Source organism: Coregonus clupeaformis, chromosome 32, assembly GCF_020615455.1.
Source record: "Coregonus clupeaformis isolate EN_2021a chromosome 32, ASM2061545v1, whole genome shotgun sequence".
Classification (NCBI taxonomy): domain Eukaryota; kingdom Metazoa; phylum Chordata; class Actinopteri; order Salmoniformes; family Salmonidae; genus Coregonus; species Coregonus clupeaformis.
Window position 1 is genome coordinate 5481275 of NC_059223.1, and position 26117 is coordinate 5507391.

The 26117-nt window shown below is 42.9% G+C and overlaps 2 protein-coding genes across 4 annotated transcripts; both read right to left on the reverse strand.

The window, feature by feature from the left end:
- Nucleotides 1-370: 370 nt before the first annotated feature.
- LOC123482428 (CKLF-like MARVEL transmembrane domain-containing protein 4) lies at nucleotides 371-16362 on the reverse strand. Of its 2 annotated transcripts, XM_045210016.1 has the most exons (5): nucleotides 15728-16362; nucleotides 15406-15611; nucleotides 8143-8319; nucleotides 3009-3107; nucleotides 371-1417 (listed from the first exon to the last, which is right to left on the reverse strand). In XM_045210016.1, exons 2-5 carry the CDS (start codon nucleotides 15589-15591, stop codon nucleotides 1253-1255), a joined length of 627 nt encoding a protein of 208 aa, XP_045065951.1. In that variant the 5' UTR covers nucleotides 15592-15611; nucleotides 15728-16362; the 3' UTR covers nucleotides 371-1252. The 2 variants fall into 2 exon arrangements, with proteins under 2 accessions (XP_045065951.1, XP_045065950.1); XM_045210015.1 differs by having other exon boundaries at nucleotides 15406-16360.
- A 709-nt stretch (nucleotides 16363-17071) lies between these two features.
- Nucleotides 17072-25849, reverse strand: LOC121559750 (cytoplasmic dynein 1 light intermediate chain 2; the record flags this gene model as incomplete). Of its 2 annotated transcripts, none has more annotated exon segments than XM_045210018.1 (9): nucleotides 17072-20364; nucleotides 21012-21140; nucleotides 21764-21881; nucleotides 22038-22082; nucleotides 22639-22698; nucleotides 22801-22912; nucleotides 23730-23865; nucleotides 24006-24099; nucleotides 25683-25849. In XM_045210018.1, coding segments are annotated over 9 exon segments (878 nt in total), but the record flags the coding sequence as incomplete, so codon positions are not given.
- Between the last annotated feature and the right edge of the window lie 268 nt (nucleotides 25850-26117).

A 26117-nucleotide genomic window follows, 5' to 3' on the forward strand; every position in this document is an offset into this window, starting at 1 on the left:
TGGACACTGACCTCGACCAGCACCTGTTTATCAGCATTTCGTTCAATTACCAAACGTACCACCATGTTAGTAACGTATCGCTGTGCAATTTGTCTGTCACTCACTAGGGCAGATATACTATAGGTACAACACCTATAAACGTCACATTTATACTCTTTAACCATTTACAAATAGCACCCATACCAACTACATTGCCTTCAGAAAGTATTCATACCCCTTGACTTTTTCCACATTTTGTTGTGTTCCAGCCTTAATTTCAATAAAGTTGCTAAAATGTATAAAAACATGTTTTCACTTTGTCATTATGGGGTATCGTGTTTTCACTTTGTCATTATGGGGTATCGTGTGTAGATGGGTGAGAAAAAACATATTTAATCAATGTTTTATTCAGGCTGTAACACAACACAATTTGGAATAAGTCAACGGGTATGAATACTTTCTGAAGAAACTGTAAATCAAAAGTCTTTCAATAAAAATGAGTAAAAAACAAATACCTTCAATCTTCCTTCAAAAGTCCATGTGGTTCGGTGTTGTGTATTAGTGAGATACACTGAGGATGGTTACTTTACATCTACAGAGAGAGAGACAACTGACATGTAATGAAATTGTGGAACTGAACTGTGTTGGGAATGTGTTTCAGGAGTATCGGAGTTCATAAACGTAATAACTGATCAACCTGCCATAACGAATAGGCCTAAGCTTTTGGTCCTTTTTTTAAAAGTTCATGTTCAAAAAAATATAAATCAATTAAATGTATTAAATTGTTGTTCTCATTGTGTGTCAGATCTGTAGTATTAAAAAAATCTTTCAATTTCTAAAACAGACAGTGCTACCTGTACGTATTGCAAATAACACAACCACCAAACCCTGTACAGTATGTGCTGGTGGCCATAGATACCAGTGGCTAAGTCACACAGTCAAGAGCATTTACAAAACACTGGAGCAAGATTTCAAACCACGCTGAATTCAAAACCAGAAAAACAATTAATTTATATCAAGTCAATGTTCTTGATGACCGTCGACAGAGGCAGATCTCTGAGCCAGTCTGTGTGTTGGTACTCTCAGGGGGCTAGGGCTCTGAGTCCAGGCCTTGAGGGTCTCTCGCCAAAGGAGACCCCCAAGTAAAGAGGCTGCAGTGCTCATCCATGGAGTGGGTACAGTGATTGGTTATGTCACTAGGGGGTAGTGGGAGAGAGGGTATGGTAGGATAGAAGCCCTAAATGTCAGTCTTGGTCTCAGAATGTCACCTCCTTCAGGCCAGGTCAGGCCGTGCCTCCATCTCTCCCCGGGAGGCAGTGCGGGCTCGCATGTACTCACTGGTCTGGACCGCCACTGAGTGCCCGTCACCTATACGCCACCTCTTCACCGCCAGGAAGGTGTTCACAGCGTATACACACGTCACCAGGAAGCCAAATATCTGCACAGGAAGTTACAGGAATATGATTCAAAACAACAGAATTTCTGTTACTATGAACTTAAAATAAATGTAGGTTTCCAAGTAGTACAGGAGGAAATGACACCTCCCTCCAGTCCTTCCTAATATTCCCAGCAGTAAATACATTTCAAATAGGGACTACTGTATAATAACAGCAAGACATTTAGCTGATTAAACAGTAACACAAAGTGTCTAATCTCTCTCCAAATCGCAGCCCTTTATGTAGTATACACCCCTAAAGAAATAGACAGAGTGGAATTCAACAAATACACCCCTCCCACGACTCCCTCCATCTCTCCCCAGGAGGAGAGCCCAGGGATTTAACAGGCCCCCTCCAGGCCTGAAAAAGCCCAGGATGTTTAATAGAAACTTCCTGCTGAGAACATCTGTACCATAAACGACTCAGCACAAATCCCCAGACCACCGGCTGGGCGCCCGTAGTACACAGTTCTGCTGATCCAGCCTCATGCACAACCACAGGAATCAAAGGACCAGCAGTGTGTGTGAGGACGTGCATGCTTTCTTATGTGTAAGGAAACAAGCAAGCTTTCCCAGACAATGCAATGAGCGGTGCAGAGAATGAGGGGGAGAGACCTCAAAATGAGGTTGAGGGTTACAAAGAGGGTTAATAGTCAAAGAGACTGAGAAAGCGAAAGAAAGAGTGAAAGAGAGAGTGAAACAGAGAGAGAGAGTGAGAGAAACCAATGAGTTGTGATCTCTCTCTCTCCAACGAGGAGATTAGGGCTGAACTCCAGAGTAAACGTCCATGTCACCGCTCAGAGCTGACATGACAGGAATCAGAAATCAGCTCATAACCTCCAGGGAGGGACTGAGTCAGTAAATAGTGTGGATGTGGCAGCAGCAGGGTGGCCAATGGAGCCATGAGCATTCACTGTGGCTCTGCTCACACATCATCAAGCTCTCAGCACTCCCCTGAACAGCAACACTTTACCCCTGGTCTGGCCAATTACAGCCTGGCCAACTGATCCTCAAATCTCTCACACTGTCAGGCAGATTGATGTGGCAGCAATTCTATTTTGGCTTTATTATACTGTAGGTGGGGAGGAAATTCCATATTGACTTGGCGAAATGCAGTTCAGGCTACCTTCCACAGGGCGGCAGCAGTTAACAGGAAATGCAGTATAATGTGACAAGACAAAGAATCTGATCAACAGAAAAATCAACAGAAGAACTTCAAGGAGGCTAATAGCTAAATGTCTTGCATTCGATTTGATTATTGAACATATTTCTGAACATTACATTTTGTAGTAAAGGTCTTTGATGTATATTTTAGATGCATATAGGCTACTCTTCAAACAACAGAAATCCAGTGGGTCATGTAACACCAGCCATTGTTCTTAGCGTAGCACAAGAATGGATCAAATAACCCTTTCACAGAGAGAGGGGAGTAGGGAAGGGAGGATGAGGGGGTGAGAGGAAAAGTCCAGACCTCAGCCCATGTTTCCATCTGAGACAGACTAATAAACAGGGTGGTCACTCTGAGAAGGCCCAGGTCAGGGGTCACAGGGAGTGACCAGGATGAGGATGCAGTGGGGCGGGACGGGGAACTCACCACTGCTGCGATCTCGGCTCCAGACTTGTGGTTGAGAGCAGCCAGGACCACAGAAGCCAGGAAGAAGAAGAAGGTGCTGGCTGCAGTGTTGACCAGGTCCTGTAGGGACAGACAGACAGACCATGCATATTAATTAACAGGTAATGTTTAGACTGATAGTTACTGTACATATTGTAAGTAGCAAGGAGTTAGTAATAGCTTTTCTCACCATGTTGTGCAGAGACAATGTTGAGTAATGTTTTAGGGTCATATGTTAAAACATCTTTAAAAACCATCCCCACCCAAAAAGAAAACAAAAAAACAGCAGTGTTTCTCAAAGGTACTTCAGATCACTCATCAAGCAATTATTTATAAGAAATGTCAATGTTTCCCCCAACAACAACAAACAAAAAGATAACAAGAATAGCTACCCATCTAGTGGTCTGAAAACACATTTTTTCCCACCATGTTTTTGATCCAATAGAAAGCGGTAACTCTGTGGTGTCCAGCTCTAAAGGGAGAGAGTGACAGACGGGTGGATAGATGGATGGAGAGAGATGAGAGAAGGGTGGCCTGAGGCTTGGGTCTTTTATTGGGCAGGATGCAGCTCTTATGAACAGCAGACAGGGAGCGTAAAATGGCGATAGCACAATCACTCTGACGCCTCCGTGTTTCGAAAGTTCATGTAAAATATCATGGAGCCGGAGGATACCTTAAGCATTGAAAACGTTCTCCTCCTGAACACTGCTCATAGGCTACAGCGAGAGACCCAGATATTTCATTATGTCTGGGTTTAAATCTGCAGGGGGTAACATGGAACTGAACCTTCAAAGAAGCACGCCTTACCACTGACTGGCACCTCACGTTTCACATTACTGAGCCAACACAAGGCAGAGACCTACCTTTGATCTAGCACTGGGAATACAGTATCAAAATATATAAGGTCTGCTGTTCTTTCACCGTGCGTTTGAAAAGAAAAGGAATCCCATTAGGGGAGAATTGTGTATCTATATAGAGTATAGCCTCTATGGTACATCAGTAAAGAAACTTTATATTTTCACTCAAATCCATCATTCCCATACTAATGTAGACACACATGCTCATGTTGTATTTCAGAATTGTAATTTTTAAGTAACATATTTAGAGTTTCAGTCATATTAAAGTAGAATATTTAAGAGTCTCTGTAACCCACATCATTGTCATACTTGTCAATCCATCAGCTATCTGAATGTTTGGAATTGTTTGTGCTGCTCTCTTGTTGTCTGTTGATAGTAATTGGCGCTGAAGCCAATCACTGAAGGTCCTAGTACAAGGACCTGATTATTCACATGAACATAGGACACTGTGTCACAGTGAGCTTTCAGGATGTGCTGTTCTGGCTGGCTGACCAGTCATTCAGTGTATGGTTAATAAATGTTTCAGCATGACTGGGGCAAGGCCCCCCATGTGAATTGTTGAATGATGGGAGTCATAACCCACATCACCTCACATGACACCAACTCTCCCCCACAGACTGACTGGCCAAACCAGACTCAAGACTGAACACTAGCCAAGCGAGACCCTCAAAACTGGAAAAGTGGCCAAACCAGACTCAAGTCTCCCTTTTTTGCACCAACACACATGTACAGCTCAGACCACCAAACCACACATATGCTGGAATCAGAGACAAATCAAGCCTGAGTCTCACACTTGGCTTCAGATGTAGTGCAAATCAACCCTAGTGCCTCACTCCCTGTCTGTATGTGTGGCAGGTATACAGAGTGTGTCTGTGTGTGATCGGTTTGGCATGATGTGTGAAGAGAAACCAAACAGTGCTCAGTGGGGTGTAAAACTGTGAAAAGTGCTGTTTATCCTGGGGTTTAAGCTGTCTGATGTGTTTAATGGAAGCGTTCTTACAGCAGCGCTAGGCTATCTTGTAGAGCTGGATCTCCCACTGGACACACCACCAACACCATAGTAACAGCACAGCATACACTGGTCCAACTGGTGTTACAGGACTGATTTCTCAGCGTCAATACTGCCACGCTCCCTCTACCACACATCCCAGATCTAGCTCACCCCAGATCCAGCTCACCCCAGCACAATAGTCTCTGGGAGAAAACATTTCCACATGCACAGCAACGGTTTGTAAAGCAGCAGCAAAAGATGGAGCGCCTGCCTTTAAATACCCCAGTCAAACCGCTGCCTCTCGCTTTCTCTCTGCAGAGCGACACACTTCTCCAAGCCCTCCTCCACCCTGAGCCCCGAGGCTGAGAGGCAGGCAGGCCGCTTAGCCTTACTGGCTTCTCTGAGAGAGGGGGAGATGTCAGCATGCTCAGCATTTGGCAGAGCAGTCAGGGGCTCACTCTTTGGAAGCCAGAAAGTGTGTGTGTGTGCTAGGAGTGGTCTTTCACCGACGAGGGCTGTCGAGGCTCCAGTAGCTACATCCCCTTGAAATGGCTCTACCAAATGTTTTCAGCTGCGTGTTTATGCTGATTTAGACAAGGATCAAGGCAACAGGAAGCACGCATATCCAGACAAACTCTCTGAAGTGCGTGTAGACTTCACGGAAGAAGAGTTACCAAAAACACATTGCAGAATACAGTCAGTTCAACAGTCTTTTTTTGGGGGGGATAAAATCAATAAAAAGATCAACATAATTATTGTATGTCTTCTGCTTGGGTGGCAAAATACAGGGCTAAAAGAACTGCAGTAAAAAACTTTTCCTGGACCCCCCTCTGAGATAATTTGGAGTGAAAATAAATAGAACGTGAGAGAGGAAGGCTCAACCGATTAATCACAATAGCAAACCCTGATTGGCAGTTGGATTAAACGTGCAGGGGGAGGGATGGACCCTGCTAGGTAAAACAGTATGGAGTCTGACAGAGACGTGCTTTGGAACAAACAGCGGAAACTACTAATGCACACACAAACAGGATGGCATTGCACACTATTTCAACAGATGCCAAGATTCAAGGAAAATAAACCATACAGCTTCATCTGCAAGAGGAATGCACTGTATCTCATGTTTAATCATTAGTCAGCAAAGTAAATAAATAACATGTTGCTTGTGATTTGCCACAGGGTCATCTATCAAAACAGAAACCTGCGCTCCACTCAAGCCAATACACTGCCTGATTTCCATAAGGAGCTGGCATAGCAGGATCTGCAGTAAAGTGAGAGGGGATAACCTGCAAACCAGGTCAGCATATGTTCTCACACTCAGAGGGGAGACTCTACTTGGCACATTCTCAAAGATCCAGTCAAGAGGCCACTTCTGGTTCTCCCACAGGCTGCCATTCCACTCATGCATGTACTGAGATTTCTGTTCCCAGCCTCCTCATTTCTGAGCAAAACCTTTCCCAGCATTCAATGGGCCAGCACTCGCCCACATTGAAAACTGGCAGTGCCTGTGTTTGTGGTCACCCTTCTCTGTGCTGGCACTCCCTGGCATGGCAGTTGGTCATTTGAAAGCCTTTGTGTGGAGAGACAACAGAGCCAGCCAGCTTTGAGACAGTGTATGGCCATTGTGGCAACGCCACAAAAAGAGAGCCAGTCTCTGGCAGCACAAGACAGACCAACACCACCCAAACCCAGAGACACGGCATCCCACAGATCACTGGGGGCAGGGAGAGAAAAATAACACTCATAATACTGAACTCACTCCCCTTAGCTAGCGCCAACAATGTATCTGAATAACCAAATGACCTCTAACCAAATGTGACATTTCCAGGAGCCTTCACTCACCAACTTTTTGTAAAGGTTACCTCAGAGAGCTTTATGATAAAGCCCAAGGCTGTGCTCATTTTCTTAGGTGAGGGAATAGCTCCCCTCTATTCCCAAGACAGCAATAGAGCATTACCAAACATATCATCGAGCACAGGTTTGAGATGACAGGATCAAATAGCACATAATTTGAAGAACAGACCTTCCTCTGAGACGTTTTCCACATTTATAAGTCAGCTCCACAAAGGGGTAATTTCAGTGTCACTGGTGTGTTTGGAGAATGACTTTCTCGGTTTACACTCAGTCAAAACTGCTGTGACATTTAAAAATTCCTGGGGCCCACTCACCTTGAATGTCACAGATATAAATACAATGAAGGGAAAACGGGCCACTATGCTGAGGATAAGTCCGCTACTCCACTCTAGAGCCAATACGAGCCCTGGAGACGGCAACAGCTCCCTTTAAGCCACAACCAAACACACATATGCACACAAAGCAACAGCCTCTGACTCAAAAAAATACACATAACAGACATTTCAACCGCCCACCCCCAAAGGCACACTGGCATAAACACACCAAATGACTTTTGTTTCCTCACACAAACGATGTGCATAAACTAAAAATAAAGAAGTTATGACATCACATTCACAGACATTTATATATTTCAGTGAGATATGGACATATGTAGGTACCGAATTATAGAGATACAAAGATAGCCATATGTTGTGTTGACATGGTGCAGTGTTTACATCTCTTTGAAGGGTCCTGCATAGCCCAAAACCAGTGGGCCTCAGGAGAAAAACACACAAGGCCAATTTAAAACAATATATAAAAACCCTGCTTCATTTTACTTCACTTGGCCAACAGTAAAAGCCAAAGGCACACCCCTGTATGCCTGTTTGAGGTAAAACACATAGTACTAAGTATACCATGCAATACGATAGTTATAGTTGGATTTAAACCACTTTAACTCACCATCTATTACTCTTTCTGGTATGCAGTGTGCTCTGGAAATAAAGCAAAGAGCAGCGTTTCCATTTCCATCTGTAACACATACTGTACCGGACCCAACGCTCTAACGATGTGTGTTTGTAGGCAAATAGTTAAAGGGCCCATGTTGGATTGGAGAATACCCACCACTAACATTTTCTATGACTGCATTTTTAAAACTCATTCTCACCCACATTTTATAGGCAAGTGCACATTCAGCAAATTCAGTTTACCCTCAGTTCAACTTTTATTTTATCAAATGTGTTAATACTTTGTGAAGTTGCTCTTATACCTATGTAATAACACTATTTAAACTAGTCACAACTTTAGTCTCAAAACAAAGAGACCAACCCTTTAAGTCCTCCAGAAGACCCGCCTATTGGCTTATTGACATCTGAACCAGACTCTTGCCTCCAGTAAGAGGATGTGATTGGTCAGTGTGTGTTGGTGGTATACACACCGTCAGGCTCCAGTTGACTTGGGGCACTTTGGTGTGCAGACTGAGGCTGAAGATGAGGAGGAGGACGCCGGTGACTACAAAGGCACTGCAGCTGACAAACTCAAAGAAGTAGACCCCTCCACAGGGTAGACACAGCATGATGGTCTCTATGCAGATGAAGGCTATGAGGGCCAGACCCTGCAGAGAGGGAGGAGGAAGAGGGACAGGTCAAGGACAGCCTTCAAATAAATGATAAACAAACAGTCCTACAGTAGAGTGAATAATGTGGAAATTGAGCAAGTTGAGGAGACTAAACTGCTTGGAGTAACCCTGGATTGTAGACTGTCATGGTCAAAGCATATTGATACAACAGTAGCTAAGATGGGGAGAAGTATGTCCATAATGAATTACAGGCCCTAGTTTGGTCGCACCTAGACTACTGTTCAGTAGTGTGGTCAGGTGCCACAAAGAGGGACTTGGGAAGCAAGTGAAGCTCAGAACAGGGCAGCACGACTGGCCCTTTAAAGTACACGGAGAGCTAACATTAATGACATGCATGTCAGTTTCTCCTGGCTCAGAGTGGAAGAGAGATTGACTTCATCACTGCTTGTTTTTGTAAGAGGTGTTGACAAGCTGAATGTACCGAGCCGTCTGTTTAAACTACTATCACACAGCTCGGAAACCCATGCATACCCCACAAGACATGCCACCAGAGGTCTCTTCACAGTCCCCAAGTCCAGAACAGACTATGGGAGGCGCACAGTACTACATAGAGCCATGGCTACATGGAACTCTATTCCACATCAGATAACTGATGTAAGCAGTAGAATCAGATTTTAAAAACAGGTAAAAATAAACCTTATGGAACAACTGGGACTGTGAAGACACACACACAAGGGTATAGACACATGCATACGCACACATTGTGATATTGTTGTATGGTGGTATTAAACATTTTGTATTGTAGGGCTTTGTCCCATCTGGGCCGGCTCAGACCGGATCTAGTTGCCTGACAGATCTAAATAAAGAATCTGTTCCATCGGGATAATGGGCCCAGTCCAGCTTTTATCATCAAAAATGTATGAGCTCTGTGATAGGGAGTCTGAGAATTACAAGCATGCTAATGCACAGACTTAGCACCCTTGCCATGTATACATTCACACCACCTTGAGAAAGCTAAAAGGTGGCTAATGGAACATTCCCTAGTCACATCACCCAGTGAGTGAGAGAGAGAGAGCGCGAGAGATACAGCTACTTTGGTATCATCATCAAAAGTGACATTACACTAACGTATGCACACACACACATATGGAATCTCTTTACTTTCTTTCTCTCTCTCCTCCCACCACTTTTCAAAAAGCCCCATCCTAAGGGGAGCCTTCAGATGTCTTAAGCAGATGCTCTGTTTCACAGCTTTGATGGGGGAATTCACATGACTTCTTGACAGTCTACGTCTCCCCACATGGACTTGGACAGCCAAGCGTCTGAGGATCTGCTTACGGCCAGAACTCTAAAGTACCAATACTAAGTCTGAGATTTAACCAAAATAATCCAGCCCTAACAAACCTTATCAAGAGGACATGAAATGAGAGACACAGATTTGCATACGTACACTTCATGCTGTTTCTATAATGTATGACCTGCTCAGATTTCTTGTCTGTTTTCCATGCTCTTTTGAAATGCAGATTGAGCCAGGCCTCCCTGTGAAGAGCCAGCTCCTGTTTTGTAGTGGGTAAATGGAAAGGGTGATTGACAGACAACACTTTCCATGGCAACAGTGGGACTTGAATATGCAGATTCACCTCCCTTTTTAGCAGTGATGTTATCTTTAGACAGAGAAAAACCACTTACCTCCGTAAAATTATCTGTAATAGCATTGGAGACAATATGAATCCTATGATTTATGTGTAAAGAATTACCATAATTTTGAAGTCGGACAAAAGACCAATCCATCGGTAATATTAAAAATGTTCATGAAAACAAAACGTATTTTCTATCAAATGTTGTCGCAGTGTCGAGGCCCAATCTGCTGATCAGAAGCAACTCTTTCCTCTCCATCCAAGTCATATATTACCCTAAAGAACACATTTGTGATACCTTGAGGATGAGTTAGTCATCCATCTGACAACAACAGTTTTCTAAAGCATAGAGCAATATTGTCAATGTCAATGTCAGAATTTGCTGTAAAACTGGCATCTTAGTTGGCTGAGACAGGAGACAACTGACATGATAAGTGCAGTGAGTAAACCAACCAGTATATTGAACCAGATGATGATGGGAGCAGCAGGGAGGCTGCTCCCCTCCTTTCCTCTCCTCCCTAGCCCGGGCTGTTTCTTAAACCTGTCAGCCCAGTTAATGAACAGAACAGGGGACTGCAACAAGGCTTCTCATCACAACACTCCTCTGTTTCTGACACAGAGTTGTTGAGGCAGGAGAGCTGTCAGCAGAGAGCGCTTAGGCTACACTCCTGACAGGCTCTCTGGCTAACCACCCTTCACACGTTACACATCTGCTGCAATTAAAGCCCTGCGAAGGCCAAACACTACAATCAATCTCACTTTCTCATGCGGACACACAAGCATGTACACAGTCACGAACATACAAACGTATTATTATTTCAGAGTGGAAAATCTTTGTCAACCCCACACTTACAGTAGATACCTCTGTGAGGAATTCTTTGAGCCTATGTATTTCTCTGTGCCAGCCAATTGAAACCCCATTAGAGCTGTGTTTGTCTGGGTGCACACAGTGTGACATTACAACATGGACGTGTCCAGACTGGGGGTGGATGCAGTGGATGAAGTCATTGCTGAGACGTGATAAAAGCAGCTTTTTCCAGGCCCAGTGTGGAGCAGGTGTCAGACAGGGAGGGGGGTGGGGGGGGGGGGGAGTTACTATGCATGTTGGTTAAGCATGTAACTAATGATTATATGTCGACCCCCCACCCTTCTCCAAAGCTTCCCATTCTTCATCTGTGGGATTAGGCACACTGTGAGCTGCTTGCAATGGCCACTTGGAGTCAGATCCCAGTCTTGTTCACCATCTGTTGTGGCCAGAAAATGAATGGAGGTAGGCATCACAACAGACTGCACTCCAACGGCCTTTGATCAGTGGTGTCCTGTGTATTTCGTTCCTGGCCTAAATGGCTCATAGTAACCTGTGTAAAAATACGTTTTTCTCCTGTTTCTTGACCCCAGAGATGTCTGTAGAGCCAGAAACTCCACCTATCATGTGTGTTTGTTAAAGACCAGTCTGAGAGAAACACTAGAACAGAACACACAGTCTCTCCAGAATGGGAAGTGCTAGCTGACACGGAGCAGCATCTGGTAAATTAATTTAGCTCCATACACAGCCCACAAAAATGGCCTTCAATAATATTTAACTTCCCCTTGTTAAAGCACCACAAAAAATATCTACATTACAAGGTCAATTGACACAATTGAATAGCTATGTAACAACTTAATCCAAACGGCAACACTCTCCAAAAGAGATGAAAAGGGAGTTTTATCTTGGTATTATAAAAGGCCACAGTGTAAATTACATTATAACCAGTACTAAAAAGGAGGGACTGTCAAAATCTGATTGGGTAAGAGCTGACTGGGTTGGAGCTGACTGGGTTGGAGCTGACTGGGTTGGAGCTGACTGGGTTGGAGCTGACTGGGTTGGAGCTGACTGGGTTGGAGCTGACTGGGTTGGAGCTGACTGGGTTGGAGCTGACTGGGTTGGAGCTGACTGGGTTGGAGCTGACTGGGTTGGAGCTGACTGGGTTGGAGCTGACTGGGTTGGAGCTGACTGGGTTGGAGCTGACTGGGTTGGAGCTGACTGGGTTGGAGCTGATTGGGTTAGGTGGTCCTCTGTAGCTCAATTGGTAGAGCATGGCAATTGTAACGCCAGGGTAGTGGGTTCGATCCCGGGACCACCCATACGTAAAAATTTATGCACACATGACTGTAAGTCGCTTTGGATAAAAGCGTCTGCTAAATGGCATATTATTTATTATTATTATGACTTGAGCTCTGTGGAAATGCCTAGAGGAGATGAGATCCACAAAAGCCTGCTGTCACGAGACTTTTCACACCCATGTAAAGTTTCATCATAGACTGACACAAAGAAAGGGTCTCTGAAGGTGATCGCACCAGTCTTCTGGGGCTACTGCTTATCCCAGTAACACCAGGTCAACATCATGCCTTCAGAGTGTTTATGTAACAACAACCTCTATGGGACCAGAGACCAAGAGGGTGTGGCTGTAGGAACAGTTCTCATACTAAAGTCCTTAGGAGAGGTAAATGTGCTGCCGGGAGGAGGGTTTCAACTCAACTAATGTGACATATACTACACACACAACCCTCACGATTAGACCAGCAAGGTTAGCACCGAACATTCATCTTTACTAGCCCACCAATATCCTTTTGATTTATAGCTGAAATCGTATGTGATTTTATGTAACTGAATAGTGAATAGCCTAAGAGAGAAGGATATCTTATCATCAACCCTCCCTTTTAAACTATACTTTAGTCCATTATCACTAGTTTAATTTAGTTCAACAATATCAATCATCAACTTTGCACTAATGCAGATTGAACTGGAATGATCCATTAACATTGAGAGTGCCCTCGTTCAGGGAAAAACTGGGCCCATTTGCAGAGGAGGTACAATGAGTTGTGTTTTGGGGATTAAATAGTCGAACACAAGACCTTAGCAGTTCCCTGTGAGGCCCTTCAAGTCAGTCAATCATTGTCCAGCGGCAGTGGAAAAGGCTGTGGCATACATACACTCCAAGGTCAACTGACAGTCAAACCGGGCCTACATATGGGAGCTCTGCTATTGTAAAACTATTATGGTCAACCTTGAGCATATTTCATGATTGAGCTGCCGTGAGTAAATGTAAGGAATGTGTTATCAACTCCTCTGTACTATCGTTCAAATGAAACCCCCTTACAGAGAAAGCATACAGTGACTAGATCCATAAAGCCAACAGGGCTTGGTTGGCAGACATGGTGAAGGTGAGATAATGACATTCAGACGTCCTGCCCAGTGCAAGTATTGAATTAGACTGGCATGAACAGGAAAGACTGGAAAGACCTGTCGCATTCACACATGTAATGTCACTGGGAGTTGTGGTGTCTCTACTGTACATTTACATTTGCCCTGGCTAACTGTGGTGAAAGACATGACTTCCTGTTTGACCTCAGTGTTTTGTTTGTTTTTATGTAACCTTTAGTTGGTCAGCTTTCTCCAACTATGATTATTATTGTTATTACATGCTTATTTTTGTCAGTCTCATCTGACCAAGCAGTGAACGTCCACCTGGGCACAGAGAGTTGCTCTCAGCACAGACTTTACACGCAGGCTACAGATGTCTTTCTCAAATACAAATATCTCCGGTGTCTGTTCTCATTTTACATTTCAGTCATTTAGCACACACTCTTATCCAGAGCAACTTACAGTTAGTGAGTGCATACATTTTTTATTTTATTTTCATACTGGCCCCCCTGTGGGAATCGAACCCACAACCATGGCGTTGCAAGCGCCATGCTCTACCAACTGAGCTACATGGGGCCTAACCCTTGTCAGACTGGTCCTGTGCCTTTTCTGGCTTTGAATCTGGTGAATCCTCTGAACACGAAAACTCTTTGTACAATGAGTTCATTTAAAGAGTCAGTGTGTGTATGTTCTGACCGCTGTACAGTGCAACAAAAGCCAAATAACGTTCTATAACTGCTAATGAAGCAATATTAGGACTACCGGGCATGATGACACCTTGCTGTCCCCAGTCCGCCTGGCCTTGCTGCTATTCCAGTTTCAACTGTTCTGCCTGCGGTTACGAAACCCCTACCTGTCCCAGACCTGCTGTTTTCAACTCTTAATGATCGGCTATGAAAAGCCAACTGAGAGACATGAGCCCTAGGACCATACGTCGGGACTACCGGCCGTGGTGACTCCTTGCTGTCCCCAGTCCGCCTGGCCTTGCTGCTATTCCAGTTTCAACTGTTCTGCCTGCGGTTATGGAACCCCTACCTGTCCCAGACCTGCTGTTTTCAACTCTTAATGATCGGCTATGAAAAGCCAACTGAGATTTATTCCTGATTATTATTTGACCATGCTTGTCACTTATGAACATTTTTGAACATCTTGGCATGGTTCTGTTATAATCTTCACCCGGCACAGCCAGAAGAGGACTGGCCACCCCTCATAGCCTGGTTCCTCTCTAGGTTTCTTCCTAGGTTTTCGCCTTTCTAGGGAGTTTTTCCTAGCCACCGTGCTTCTACACCTGCATTACTAGCTGTTTGGGGTTTTAGGCTGGGTTTCTGTACAGCACTTCGAGATATTAGCTGATGTAAGAAGGGCTATATAAAATAAAATTGAAAATTGATTATTAGAACATGGCATCTTTTGGGTAGGGGGCTCAGGTTGTTTCCCTTGGCACTGTATGCACTTAATTACTTCCTCAGTTCCACTGATTTTCGCGCACTGTGGATACAGTGCTTCATCTGTAGGCTATGTGAGAGCACCATCTCTGACTGAGCAGTTTGGCACCAATTGAGGACAAAACTCTGGCTGAGACGTTTCCTCTGCAGCTGAATTATCATAGCTTTGGGAGGCATCATCTTCCTTTGTTGTTGTGTTTTCTCCCTCCTATACATCTGGTTTTAGGTGTATTGGCTCAAACCCCACATTAAACTATGCTGTTTCCCCTTCCTGTAAACTGCTGAGAGAAATGTTGCTGATTTCTTGAAAATAAACAATAGTCATACAAATTGTTATAACTGGTTGATATGGAATTCTTTCTAGTAGAGGAATTTGTCATTATTTGGGCTACTTCCATTGCAAAATCATGTACTGACTCCATGTACATATCTACCTCAAATACCTCTGCACATATGGTACTGTTACTCCCTGTATATAGCGCCATTCTTGTGTATGTTATTTTTTAAACTCCGCATTGTTGGGAAAGGCTCGTCAGCAAGCATTCCACGGTAAAGTCTTAAACCAGTTGTATTCGGCGCATGTGACACAAAATTTGATTTGAAAAAATTTGAAAGTGTAGCAGAGTGGACTGTGGGTGAGCCACATGCAAACGGGGCTACTACTATGTCACTATGCCTAAAGAGCCAGGTCACCTATCAAAAACAGACAAGCACAGGCTACACACATACAAATGCAAACACTGTAGGCTACAACACACATCATTAAATGAAGCGTTTTCACATGCACATTTTTAACACTTTTCAGTAGCCTAGTCATGCAGTCTGTTGAATGATTTAACATAATTATTTAACTTACCACTTCAACGGCCTTTAATATGCCAAAGTGTGACTTCAGGTATTCAAAGTCACACCTAATGCCACCCAAAACATTCCTTGAGTGTACGGGCTCGGTGGTGGGCTGGTATGGGCTACTTGCTCCGGAGATCATGGAAGTGTTGGAGGCCTCGCCATCAAACCCCTCCGCCTCCTCGCTGTTCCTCATGATGATTTCACTGTACGCTCCTACACGCACCGGAACTTTTAGTAGAGTAGCCCGGTGGATTACACACCGTTTGGCTTTGAAAACAAAAACAACACTTTATGCAATAAGCGAAAGGGAAAAAATAAAAACACCTCACCTTTGATGCGACGATCGCACAACAAGCTACAATGTTGTGCCGAACATTTTTTTAAAGGGGCAGCAATGCTTATTCCGCGAATATTCCTCGTTGATCAAATGCTGCTTCCAAAAAGAATGTGATACAAATTGCGTTACAGTTGCCCACCAGTGTAAGGGACGATTCTGGTTTGTTCTGCACGCACCGAAAACACCTATTCAGGGAGTTGGAGAAACAGGCGAGCTACATTCCGCTCCTTTGTGGTACTTTTATGTAACTAACAAAAATCCATCATGGCCAGAAGAAACGAGACATGCCGTTTTTACACCATGGCGTTTATAGGCAAAAGTTCAGAGCTGGAATACAAATTATATTACGGTTGCTGTAAATGTAAAGTCTTCGCCCCAAAAAACGGCACAGTCCTGTATGCACATGCTTTAAAAAGTATTTAAAAGCTTGAAGACGCCCATTGGATATAGTAACTTCTGGTAGCCTAGGTCCCGGAGGCAGTCTTTACTATCCCGGTTGATCTAATTGTAAATAGTGAAGGGCTTTCTCGATGTGTGTATCATCCTTCGTTGATAGATACTGCGTAGGTTTTCCACTGCCATGCAGGGCGCGGAGAGTGGTGGTCTATGACCGTGACGTGTACACAGGTGTACACTGATGACGCTTTACCAGGTAGGCCCATCATTTCTATGGCTAGGCCTACTGTATAGCGTTTGCAATAGTAGCCCGATTACTGTAACATCCCAAATAGGCCAATAAACATACATGAAACAGAACAGGCAAAACCAATATGCTCCGAGACTTTTCATAAAGGCATAATTCATAAATTAACCATAGGCAACATTACTTGCTCTGACCATCAGAGTAAGTCGTGTCTACTAAAAGTGATGACAGACAGAGAAGACTGATCACTATCATCTGTTCAGCTCCGTTTACTTTGGGTGGGTCAGACGTAGGGCAAGGACAAATAAATCGCACTTAAGTGTCCTACTGTCCTCGTGTCTGGAAAAACACTGCACTGCCCTCTCATGGTCAAGGTCATGAGAAAACCTAAGTACTACCGAGTACTGACCCTGAAAATCACTTGTTCACAAGGGACAAGTAAGCAGGGTGATATTCTTATTGCACTTCCACTTACAGTCCATTCACTTGCTACTCAAAGTGACAACCTGTAGGTTGAGGGGTTCAATAAAATGACTAACCAATATGTACCCAATGGTGTCACTTATAGAATCCACACTGAATACCAGTAAATTAAACAGTGAAACAAAGCAATATTCTGTGTGGATTTTACAGTGTGGATCTAGACACACATTATCATGATTTGAGACAAAGGGATACAAAAGGTAACAAAAGTCTGGATTCTTTGTTTTATTGAAGCCAGGGCTGACACACACTCTTCCTTATCTTTGTCGGCACAAAAAGCGAGATACCACATGGCTGCATACTGAATCATGTTAAAGCCATACAATAACACTCATTTGAATATGTCCAGGGCACAAACACAGTACTCCATGTGGTTAAAATGTTTTTATATCCTGAATAAAAAGGACTGGAAGCAAAAGCTTTCAAAATCTCCTATATGTGTATATTTTCAAGGGCTGAAGGCATATCACTAAGATGATGTATAGAGCAGTCGCTTTTAACTTAAGCATGAACATTTTTTTTACAAGATCTGTTTTTCATTCAATCTTGGGGATATCCAATCATCAAAAACATGCAATTTGGAAATCAAGCAGCGTGATAGTACTTTTCCTTGATGTACTAGCCAAACATCCAGATTTCTGTTTGGCTAATGCAGATGTATAGTAACTATGTGGAAGACAAACAGAGTGAACTAGTTCATGAATTTCTAGGCTGTTACCACCCTAAAGATATCTGTCCTATATAATTTAAGCAAAATAATGCTTGCAAACAGCAACCATTGTTGTGCAGAAAAATCTAACAGAATAATACTAAGGAGATGCTCTGCAATGGGCAGGTGTGACAGAAATACACATGAAAAACTAAGGAGCATTTTAGTTTATTTGGATAATTTCTTAAAAATCTCAGAAAAGGTCTAGTTTTAAAATTCTGGAGCAGATTTGACTGCCAGGGCCATGTTCGTTATACTGCTAATCCCAAAAATATTAACGCAATATTAAGTGCATCACATTTGTGAGTAATTCATCAATACACATTCTAAGCAGGCAGGAAGAGAAGTATGCATTCTCTAGTTTAAACAATAACATCTGGGGGTTCAATACAACTCTCCAAATGAAGGTGATTATTTCAACATAAGGAAATACTCCTGGCTGTCCCAATATTGTGCTTGAATTTCAGCAACAGATCTTAGATGCACATTTCTGCCCAATGAAGATAAAATAAGCACTTCATTCTGATAGAATCAAAATCCAGCCAGTACTCATCTTATTCTTACAAGAGATTAGTTCATACAAAATAAAGTAGACTGCACACCTCTTGGTCTTGTGGTTTTTTTTCCCTTACAGAGCAAAATAAATAAATAAATGAGTTAGCCTGGCAACTCAAGTAGGGGTTAAGTACACGGACCACCTTAGACTGTACTTTGGAATGATGGGTGTTCCACACAGGGCCAGGGGAGATGGTCACCTGGGAATCAAATGAGACTATTCTACACAAACAGAACACACTGATTGCTGCATCTTTGGTTCCAGGTTCCAATTCTATGTAGTTTCCGTTGTTGTTGTAGGTTGTTTTAAAAGCCAAGTAGCTGCTCTTACAGTTTATGAAATCAATGTTACAATTGCTGATCTGCAAATTAACCATAGCTAGACTGTAGGTAGATTTGAGGGTGATCATCTAGTTATTTCATTGTGATTAATCAAATAATCTTATGATTTTTACAAATCATTTGATATGGTACAGTATTAGAGTGGATGTAATTTTTCAAAAATTAACAAAAAACATTGGCAGAACTAGGACAATTTAAAAACCTACAAAGGACACAAGCAAAGGCTGATAATATTGACTAAGATCTACCCTGAGTGAAGGCAGGGTGCACAGATGGACAAATTGTGAACTGTATGTACACTGAAGGCAAAAACCCAACATTGTAAATGGGCACTGAAGATCACACAAAAGATCTGTGGACATTTCAATTTCCTACTGGGACACGATTTCTTCATCATGTAGAAATCGGGAATGTTTAACCTGACCTGCCATATAGCTTGTATAAAAACATTTGAAGCTGAAAATGAACAGAGCTAAATAATTATTTTTAAGGATAACCCATTTCATTAAAACCGTGGTAATTGATTTCCATATGATTTGGCCGCGCAAGTGAGTGGTTTAAACCACGCAAGTGTTCATCTGGGGGACACAAATACTCTAAAACTTGTGGTTGCTTCTAAAAATCTGCATCTAGATACCTTTACAGTTTATAAAATGAAAGGCATTCCCATTATTGCTCAAGCGAACAATGTCATATAGGCCACGGAAGCTACATTTCTCTTGAAACCATATGCAAAGACCAGACTTCTTATACAAAAAAATTAAACAAAATAAATTACTTGAATGACCGAACTGGACAACAACCTTTTATCGTTGGTGCTACAGTGCATTTCCTCTTTAAGTAGACAAGCAGCTCCACTATGACACAAACAGTTACTGTGCCAGGCACTTGGGAGTTATAGTAGGAAAGATGCTGCCCCTAAAACACCTCTAGCCAAAAGAGCATTCCTTGCAAACTCTACACTTGCCAATCCCAACAATGCTCATTTTATCCCAGACATTTCTTCATAATTTTGTAAAAGAATTGCATTTTGTACAAAATAAAACCAAAGCTTGAATTGCAATTTCGCAGATATTTACAGAATCCTTAAAGATGACTAGTTGGACCTGCCATTTTGTGGGCAGACGGCACTGTTTGCTATCAGCTATCTGTATTTGTCACATTAGTGTCATGACGTCAGTGGAGTTTAACATGTTATGAGATATAGCTATCTAAACCCTTTTCTAACAGTGCAGAAAAAAAGAAAATAACGATTTTTTTTATATATAAATACATCAGTATCATCTCTAACCTTTTTTACATAATACATACGCTTGCAAGTATTTCATTTTTTTAAATGAATATATTTAGGGTTTAATTGTTCTTATCGCAACCGCTTTCCTTCCATAAGATTAGCTGAACAAGAGGCCACAGCACTTTTCCACTCTTTAAGCTTGTGAGGGAGGGTGTATCCCCTTGCTAACTGAGGGCTCCCAGACCAGGGGATTTGGTTGCCTCCCAAGGAGTGCGCACGCATTACTTAACCTGACATCCCTCGCAAAAAACCATTACAATTGAAGTAATAAGGATAGATACAGCCAAGTCTTCAACATCCTCCTTCTCCAAACCTCCACCTTTCGTTCTGTCCCCATCTTACCAATATAACCAATATAGCTGATAGCATCTCAAACTCATTTGGCGAAACAGTCTGCTGACTGATCTATACATTGGGAATTTGGTCATATTTCGTTTTTTTTTATGCTTGTGTGTTTGTTTTCCAGAGTATTTGCAGTGGACAATGCTGTTGTTGCGTTCACGCTTCATTCTCTGTTGGTGGTGTGTTGTTAGCTGTAACCATGGAGTCCGGTTTGCGAGTCATTCTATCCAACTCTGTCTGGACGTCAGTCAAAACCGGCTTCTGCCCTTGGAAAATAAAAGAGAGAACAGAAAGTAATCTCCTGTAGCTTCTGTGCCTGTACTATAAATAAGACATTGACTGTTATGGCCAGCAAGCGGATGGAAACTGATGAGATGTGGTCCCATGCTAAATGACTTCAGTTGCGTCACGTGACAGGTGCACACATGCAAAACCAATCATGAGACACTAAAAAACATTCCATGCATATTCTTTCAGTTTTATGTCATTAGCTGCCCGAGGCCAGTAGGATACAAGGCCATGCAAGTATGCTGGGACAATGGGTTAATACAACTTCATACTGAATGGATGAACAGAAACAAGATAAATAAGCACTGAGCCGTGGTATGTGCTTGGTGTCATTTGGGGTGGTTTTGTGACATTTTGCAGCCAGAGAATGACACATTGTTAACAGCTGTGTTGTCCCATGCATACAGGCCTTTCACAAGTTCCTCCAGTGGCATAGGAGTTGAGTGGAACTCTTCCCCTCCTCTAGGACCTGCCAAGAACTCCCTTTTCCCCCTCTCTTTCTCTCAGGCTCTAGGGGTGAACCTCCAGACAACAGCATGGTCCAAAGGCAACAACATGAGGCAGTTAAACCAGAGACAAGCCAGTGACGCCCTGGATGGCCAGGCCAGAGGAGACCGTACCTGTTTTCTTGACTGATCCTGGAGATCCTGCTCCTGCAGCTCCGGTGCCTGGACTCCCAGGGGACCCAGTCTTTTTACTCAAAAGGCTGTTAAAGAAGTTGGCCAAAACTCCCTCGTTTGCTGCTGCTCCTGAGACACAAACACATGAGACGAGCATCCCTTAGGATCAGAACCATGAGATTTAAAGGAGAAATCTATTTCTTCCATACAATTCAGGCATGCAACAGTTATTACTGTATGATCATGATACTCATCATTTCATCATAAAAAAACATTATCAGTGCACATACAGGATCATACTTTAACTGGAACACGATTTATATAATTCAATGCACATGCTTTCCTAGAGGATTAACTGTCCATTTTCGTATAGCGTATCCAAATCCTTTCTTCCCTACATGTCCTTGCCAACAGCAACCAACTACAGGGTGGGGGATGCAGGTCTCAATTAAATTTGGTTTAATTTAAGCAGATCTATTTACGCTGGTATGCACGGCTCCCCCACTGAGCTTAATGGAGAAAATGTATATATTTCTCCCGAAGCAAGGCCAGCGGCCGGAGGTGTGCGGGAATCCATTGTTTATGGAATTATTTCAATAGCTACCGCAGGGGGGCAGTGGTTACACAGCAGTCATACACTTCCAACAACAACAAAAAAGTGTTGCCCAAATTACTACCAGTTCTCATTCAACAGTTTCCATGGTGCTCTGTAAAAATAAAGGTGGGCAGTAAGTTCCAGTGGTCCAACTTACCCTTCATGTTGGGGTCAGGTTTCTTGACTGCGGTCATTGGCGAGACGCTGGCCACATTGGTAGGGCCTGTACGGCCAGTGGGCCGAGGAGAGCCAGAAGCAGTCCGTCCAGGAGATTCCTGAAACACAGACAGAAGACAGAGAGCAGAGTACAGTGAGGCAAATTCAATTAAATCATGGCTCCTTTTGATGAATTGACTGTCATCAAACACTCATTTGTCAAGAAAAAGTGGTCAAGAAATGTAAAAAAGTGTGGTTGATGTTATCACACTTACTGTTGCTCCTCTTGTTGGTGTGGCCGGCTGCTTGGCCAGCAAAGACTTAAGAACAGACAAAAATAAAATGGATGTGAGACAATTCTATTTTATTTTCACATATTTCTCCTGAAATAAATTGGGCCCAAAAGAATTCAGCATTTTTATCTTATATTTTCCAACCCCCATAACATTCCCAGAAACACTTTCTTACATCACAGTTTATGGGCATAGTAGAAACAAACATTGTCTGGATGGATACTGGTAGCTTGACCTAAAAGGGACTGTCTGAAGCCCAGCACAAAGAGAAAGCGCTCTTCGCCCTGAGGCAACCACATGACCTCTCAGAAACCAATTATGCTTAAGCCCTGGGAGTTCTCAGGTTCCTGATTGGCCAGTGAGGAAGTGCAGAATAGGAACCCCAGGCTTTGAAGCCTGGGAAAGGCTAATAAAATGAAACTGGCTTCACTATCCACAATCATAGCTTTGAACAAAACCAATCATTTTTTTCTCAGATCACTACCATCTAGTGTGCATCTTTAGAAGAGGAGATAACATGGAATTGCAAACATGAAAGGCATCCCAGAACTGTGTGTTCCAGAATGTAAACAAACACACATACCTGTTGCTTCATAAGGAACACCTGCTCGTCCTCCGCGTTGACCTCCTTATCATGAACCAGCTGGAGAGAGAAGGCGTGAATGTCAAACCAAGGGAGATGCATAAGGAAAATGAGTAAAATGCCAAGTAATGTCTCTTATCTGTAGAAATCTCATGAGCCTACCTTCCGTACTGGAGGCTTCATGATGAATTCTTCAAAGGGGTCTTCAGGTCTCACTGTTGTGAAATTCTCATGCAAAATTGCAATCTTCTTCTCATTGTCCCATCCAGATGGTCTAGGAAAAGAAAATAGTTTTGTTTGATACTCGAGCACTTCCCACGGGGATCCAGTATGAAAAATATATGCACTCACTAACTGGAAGTCGCTCTGGATAAGAGCGTCTGCTAAATGACTAAAATGTAACCAACAGCTTGTTAAAATAACCTTCAAAGACAATACAGTACATGTTCATATAACTTCAGAACCGTCCACCAGTCATATCTGGGGGCAGATAGCCTAGCTTTTAAGAGCGTTGGGCCAGTAACCCCCCCCCCCCTCATGTTAGTCATTGCATACCTTAGAAAGCTATTTATAACTTATCAGAAATGTCCAGATCAACTAGCCCATGTCAGCTAACGTTTTTTTTTTAAACGTTTTTTTAGCCCATAGATATTGTTGTAATTTTTATGTCACTCAAATATCACGACTACACATTAGACATGCCAAAATTTATAGAATTGCAAGAAGATTAGCTTTAAAACGGCAAAATGTTCTTTGCACCCCATAACAAAATGTGTAGAATTGCAGGAAATAAGTTTTAAACCTGCAAAATTCTCTCCAACAAGAGGGGTGTGAAAAGTCTGTCACAAACGTTGCTTGTGCCCATAGAAATAGACGTGGCACGGGATGTTCCCCAATGCTGGAAGGGGGGACCTGAGTGAATACGTTTGGGAACCCCTGTGCTAAATGACTTAAATGTTAAGATTTTAATCTCCTTTTTATTTTTGAGGAAATTAAAGGCCAAATCACAAGATGGAAAATAATGATTTCATATAGTCTCTGTTACCTCAATATGTGAGCACCTAACAGAGCATAACAAAGCATTCACTTACATCAGAATAGCATCCTTCTCCACCACTAAGGCAGGCGTGCTGAACTGGAAGTCGTATACTTTGTGCACTATGTATTTATAGAGGAGGTCCAGGTTCTTCTCCTCTTTGACGGAGGTGTAAATCAAGGCAGCTCCATCTGTCAGGTGTGGTTAAGGAACATGCAGAGACATGATAGGGCACAAAATTAAATAGAACACTATTATAATATTTTATCTCTATGGTGGGGCCTGTCATTCTAACAAGGGGGTGTGTTAAGTGTTTGAGTGGAAAGGATACACTGTAAGCAGAACCGTCGGATGTGGGACTGGATGAAGTCGAAGTGCTCCTCTCTGAAGTCGTGCTCCTTCTCTAAAACACTGACTGCATCACACTGTGGAGAGAGAGACATCGTTAGAACACTGTACATAGCCATAATATGACATTTGAAATGTCTCGATTCCTTTGAAACTTTTGTGAGTGTAATGTTTACTGTTCATTTTTGATTGTTTATTTCACTTGCTTTGGCAATGTAAACATGTTTCCCATGCCAATAAAGCCCTTTGAATTGGGGAGAGAACGAGAGAGAGAGAGAGAGAGAGAGAGAGAGAGAGAAGTACAGAGCAATTAGGCTACAACTGGAGCAAGAAAACTCTCTCCTTCCCTCCCTCCAGGAAGGAACAGTAAAACCCGGCAGGCAGGCACCACCCTGTCTCTCACACACATATACACTTCCCCACAGTGACCACAAGATGGGAACCTTGACAACAACAAGGCTGACTGGCTGAGCATGACTCAGGAAATGCCAGGCTAGCTGCCTCTGTAGCGGTGAGGCGCTTGTAACGCCAAGGTGTGGTTCCCCCGGGAATACAAAAAAAAAATTCGTTGCTTTGGATAAAAGCTCTGCTAAATGTTTTATTATTATACTTCCTGAAATAAAAAACGTCAGTAGAAAAGACAGCAGGCCTGGTTAAATATGCAGGAGCCGGTCATTAAATATACATACCCAAGTGCCACACTCTGTGGGACAAAGGGATACTTCGGGATTTTGGCAATGAGGCTCTTTATCTACTTTCCCAGAGTCAAATGAACTTGTGGATAGCATTTTTATAGGTCTCTGTGTCCAGTATGAAGGAAGTTAGGGATAGTTTCGCGAGCCAGTGCTAACTGGCGTTAGCACAATGACTGGAAGTCTATGGTATCTGCTAGCATGATTCACCATTTAACCTGTGTATGTGTCAGCGAGTAAACTGGTATTCACATTCCTTATAACTTCGTAAACTGCAGCAGGTGGTGCAATGTATAGTTCTCACTGAATCTGTCATGATCAAAATCCATGACATAATGGATTTAGAAAATACAGCAAATAGTCTGAAAATATGGAACACCAAATGACAGCAGTCTCTTCAAAGACATACCACACTTCAAATCCACAAAATCCCTATGTATAGTGCCTGGAGAGGACACTTCACTAATGCTCTGAGAGTATGTTCAACAAACTGTACAAAAGACCAAGATGAATTCCCCAGGAGTGAAATTACCCTTTCCTCCCTAAAGGCAGAAGAGAAACAGAAAAACAGTGAGCCGTGAAAACACATTCACTCGTCCTCATCATGACTAGCATGTGAAGTACTGATGACTGTGTTCTTTTAAAGCAGCCATTTGCCAGAAGCTCATGGACATGGAATAATGTGGTGCTTTCATGGGCTGAAGATGCTGCCTCACGGGCAACACTAAAAACCAACAACACAAGACGAGGGATGATCAGGCACCAACCGTGAAATGGACTGCCAGAGTGGAGAGTCAACTGTGAGTCAACTGTGTACTAGTTAGTTGTGGGCCCATGTGGAGTCTGAGGCTCAGTGTTGTTTAAAATCTTTCAGTACAAAAATTGGCTATTCATTTCAATACTGGTGCCTAAAAATTGTAAGCTACTTCTTTCAGGTACCTATATTCAACCAGACAGCCTCAACTTACCTTTGTGCAAACGATTAGTACTGGAATGCCCAGGTTGTGTGTGAGTACGTTGTCACCGAGCGGTAGCACCACGCCCTCGTCATCCCCCCCTGCTGGGGGAGCCCGTCTCTGGGGAGAGGCTGGGTCGGCTCCCTCCGGCTCTGTGTACTCCTGGAAGGCCTTCACCACTGTGGGACAGACAGGGGACAGCCGCATTGGTTAGGCTAGCCGCAATGCACCTTTTTCATTTGGAGGATCAATAATCTTTACATGATTTAACACAGGTTTTATAGAGAGCATACAGCGCATTCGGAAGGTATTCAGACCCCTTGATTTTTTCCACATTTTGTTACGTTACAGCCTTATTCTAAAATTGATTAAATCGTTTTTTCCCCCCTCGTCAATCTACACACAATACCCCATAATGACAAAGCAAAAACAGGTTTTTAGAAATTA

Excerpts from the sequence above, each read along its gene's own strand:
- LOC123482428 (XM_045210016.1), bottom strand. The coding sequence starts at position 15,591 with ATGAGGAACAGCGAGGAGGCGGAGGGGTTTGATGGCGAGGCCTCCAAC. Across the intron at positions 3,108-8,142 it reads AAGTCAACTGGAGCCTGACG|GACCTGGTCAACACTGCAGC; the intron begins GTGTGTATACCA and ends CTGTCCCTACAG. Across the intron at positions 1,418-3,008 it reads GAGCCGAGATCGCAGCAGTG|ATATTTGGCTTCCTGGTGAC; the intron begins GTGAGTTCCCCG and ends CTTCCTGTGCAG.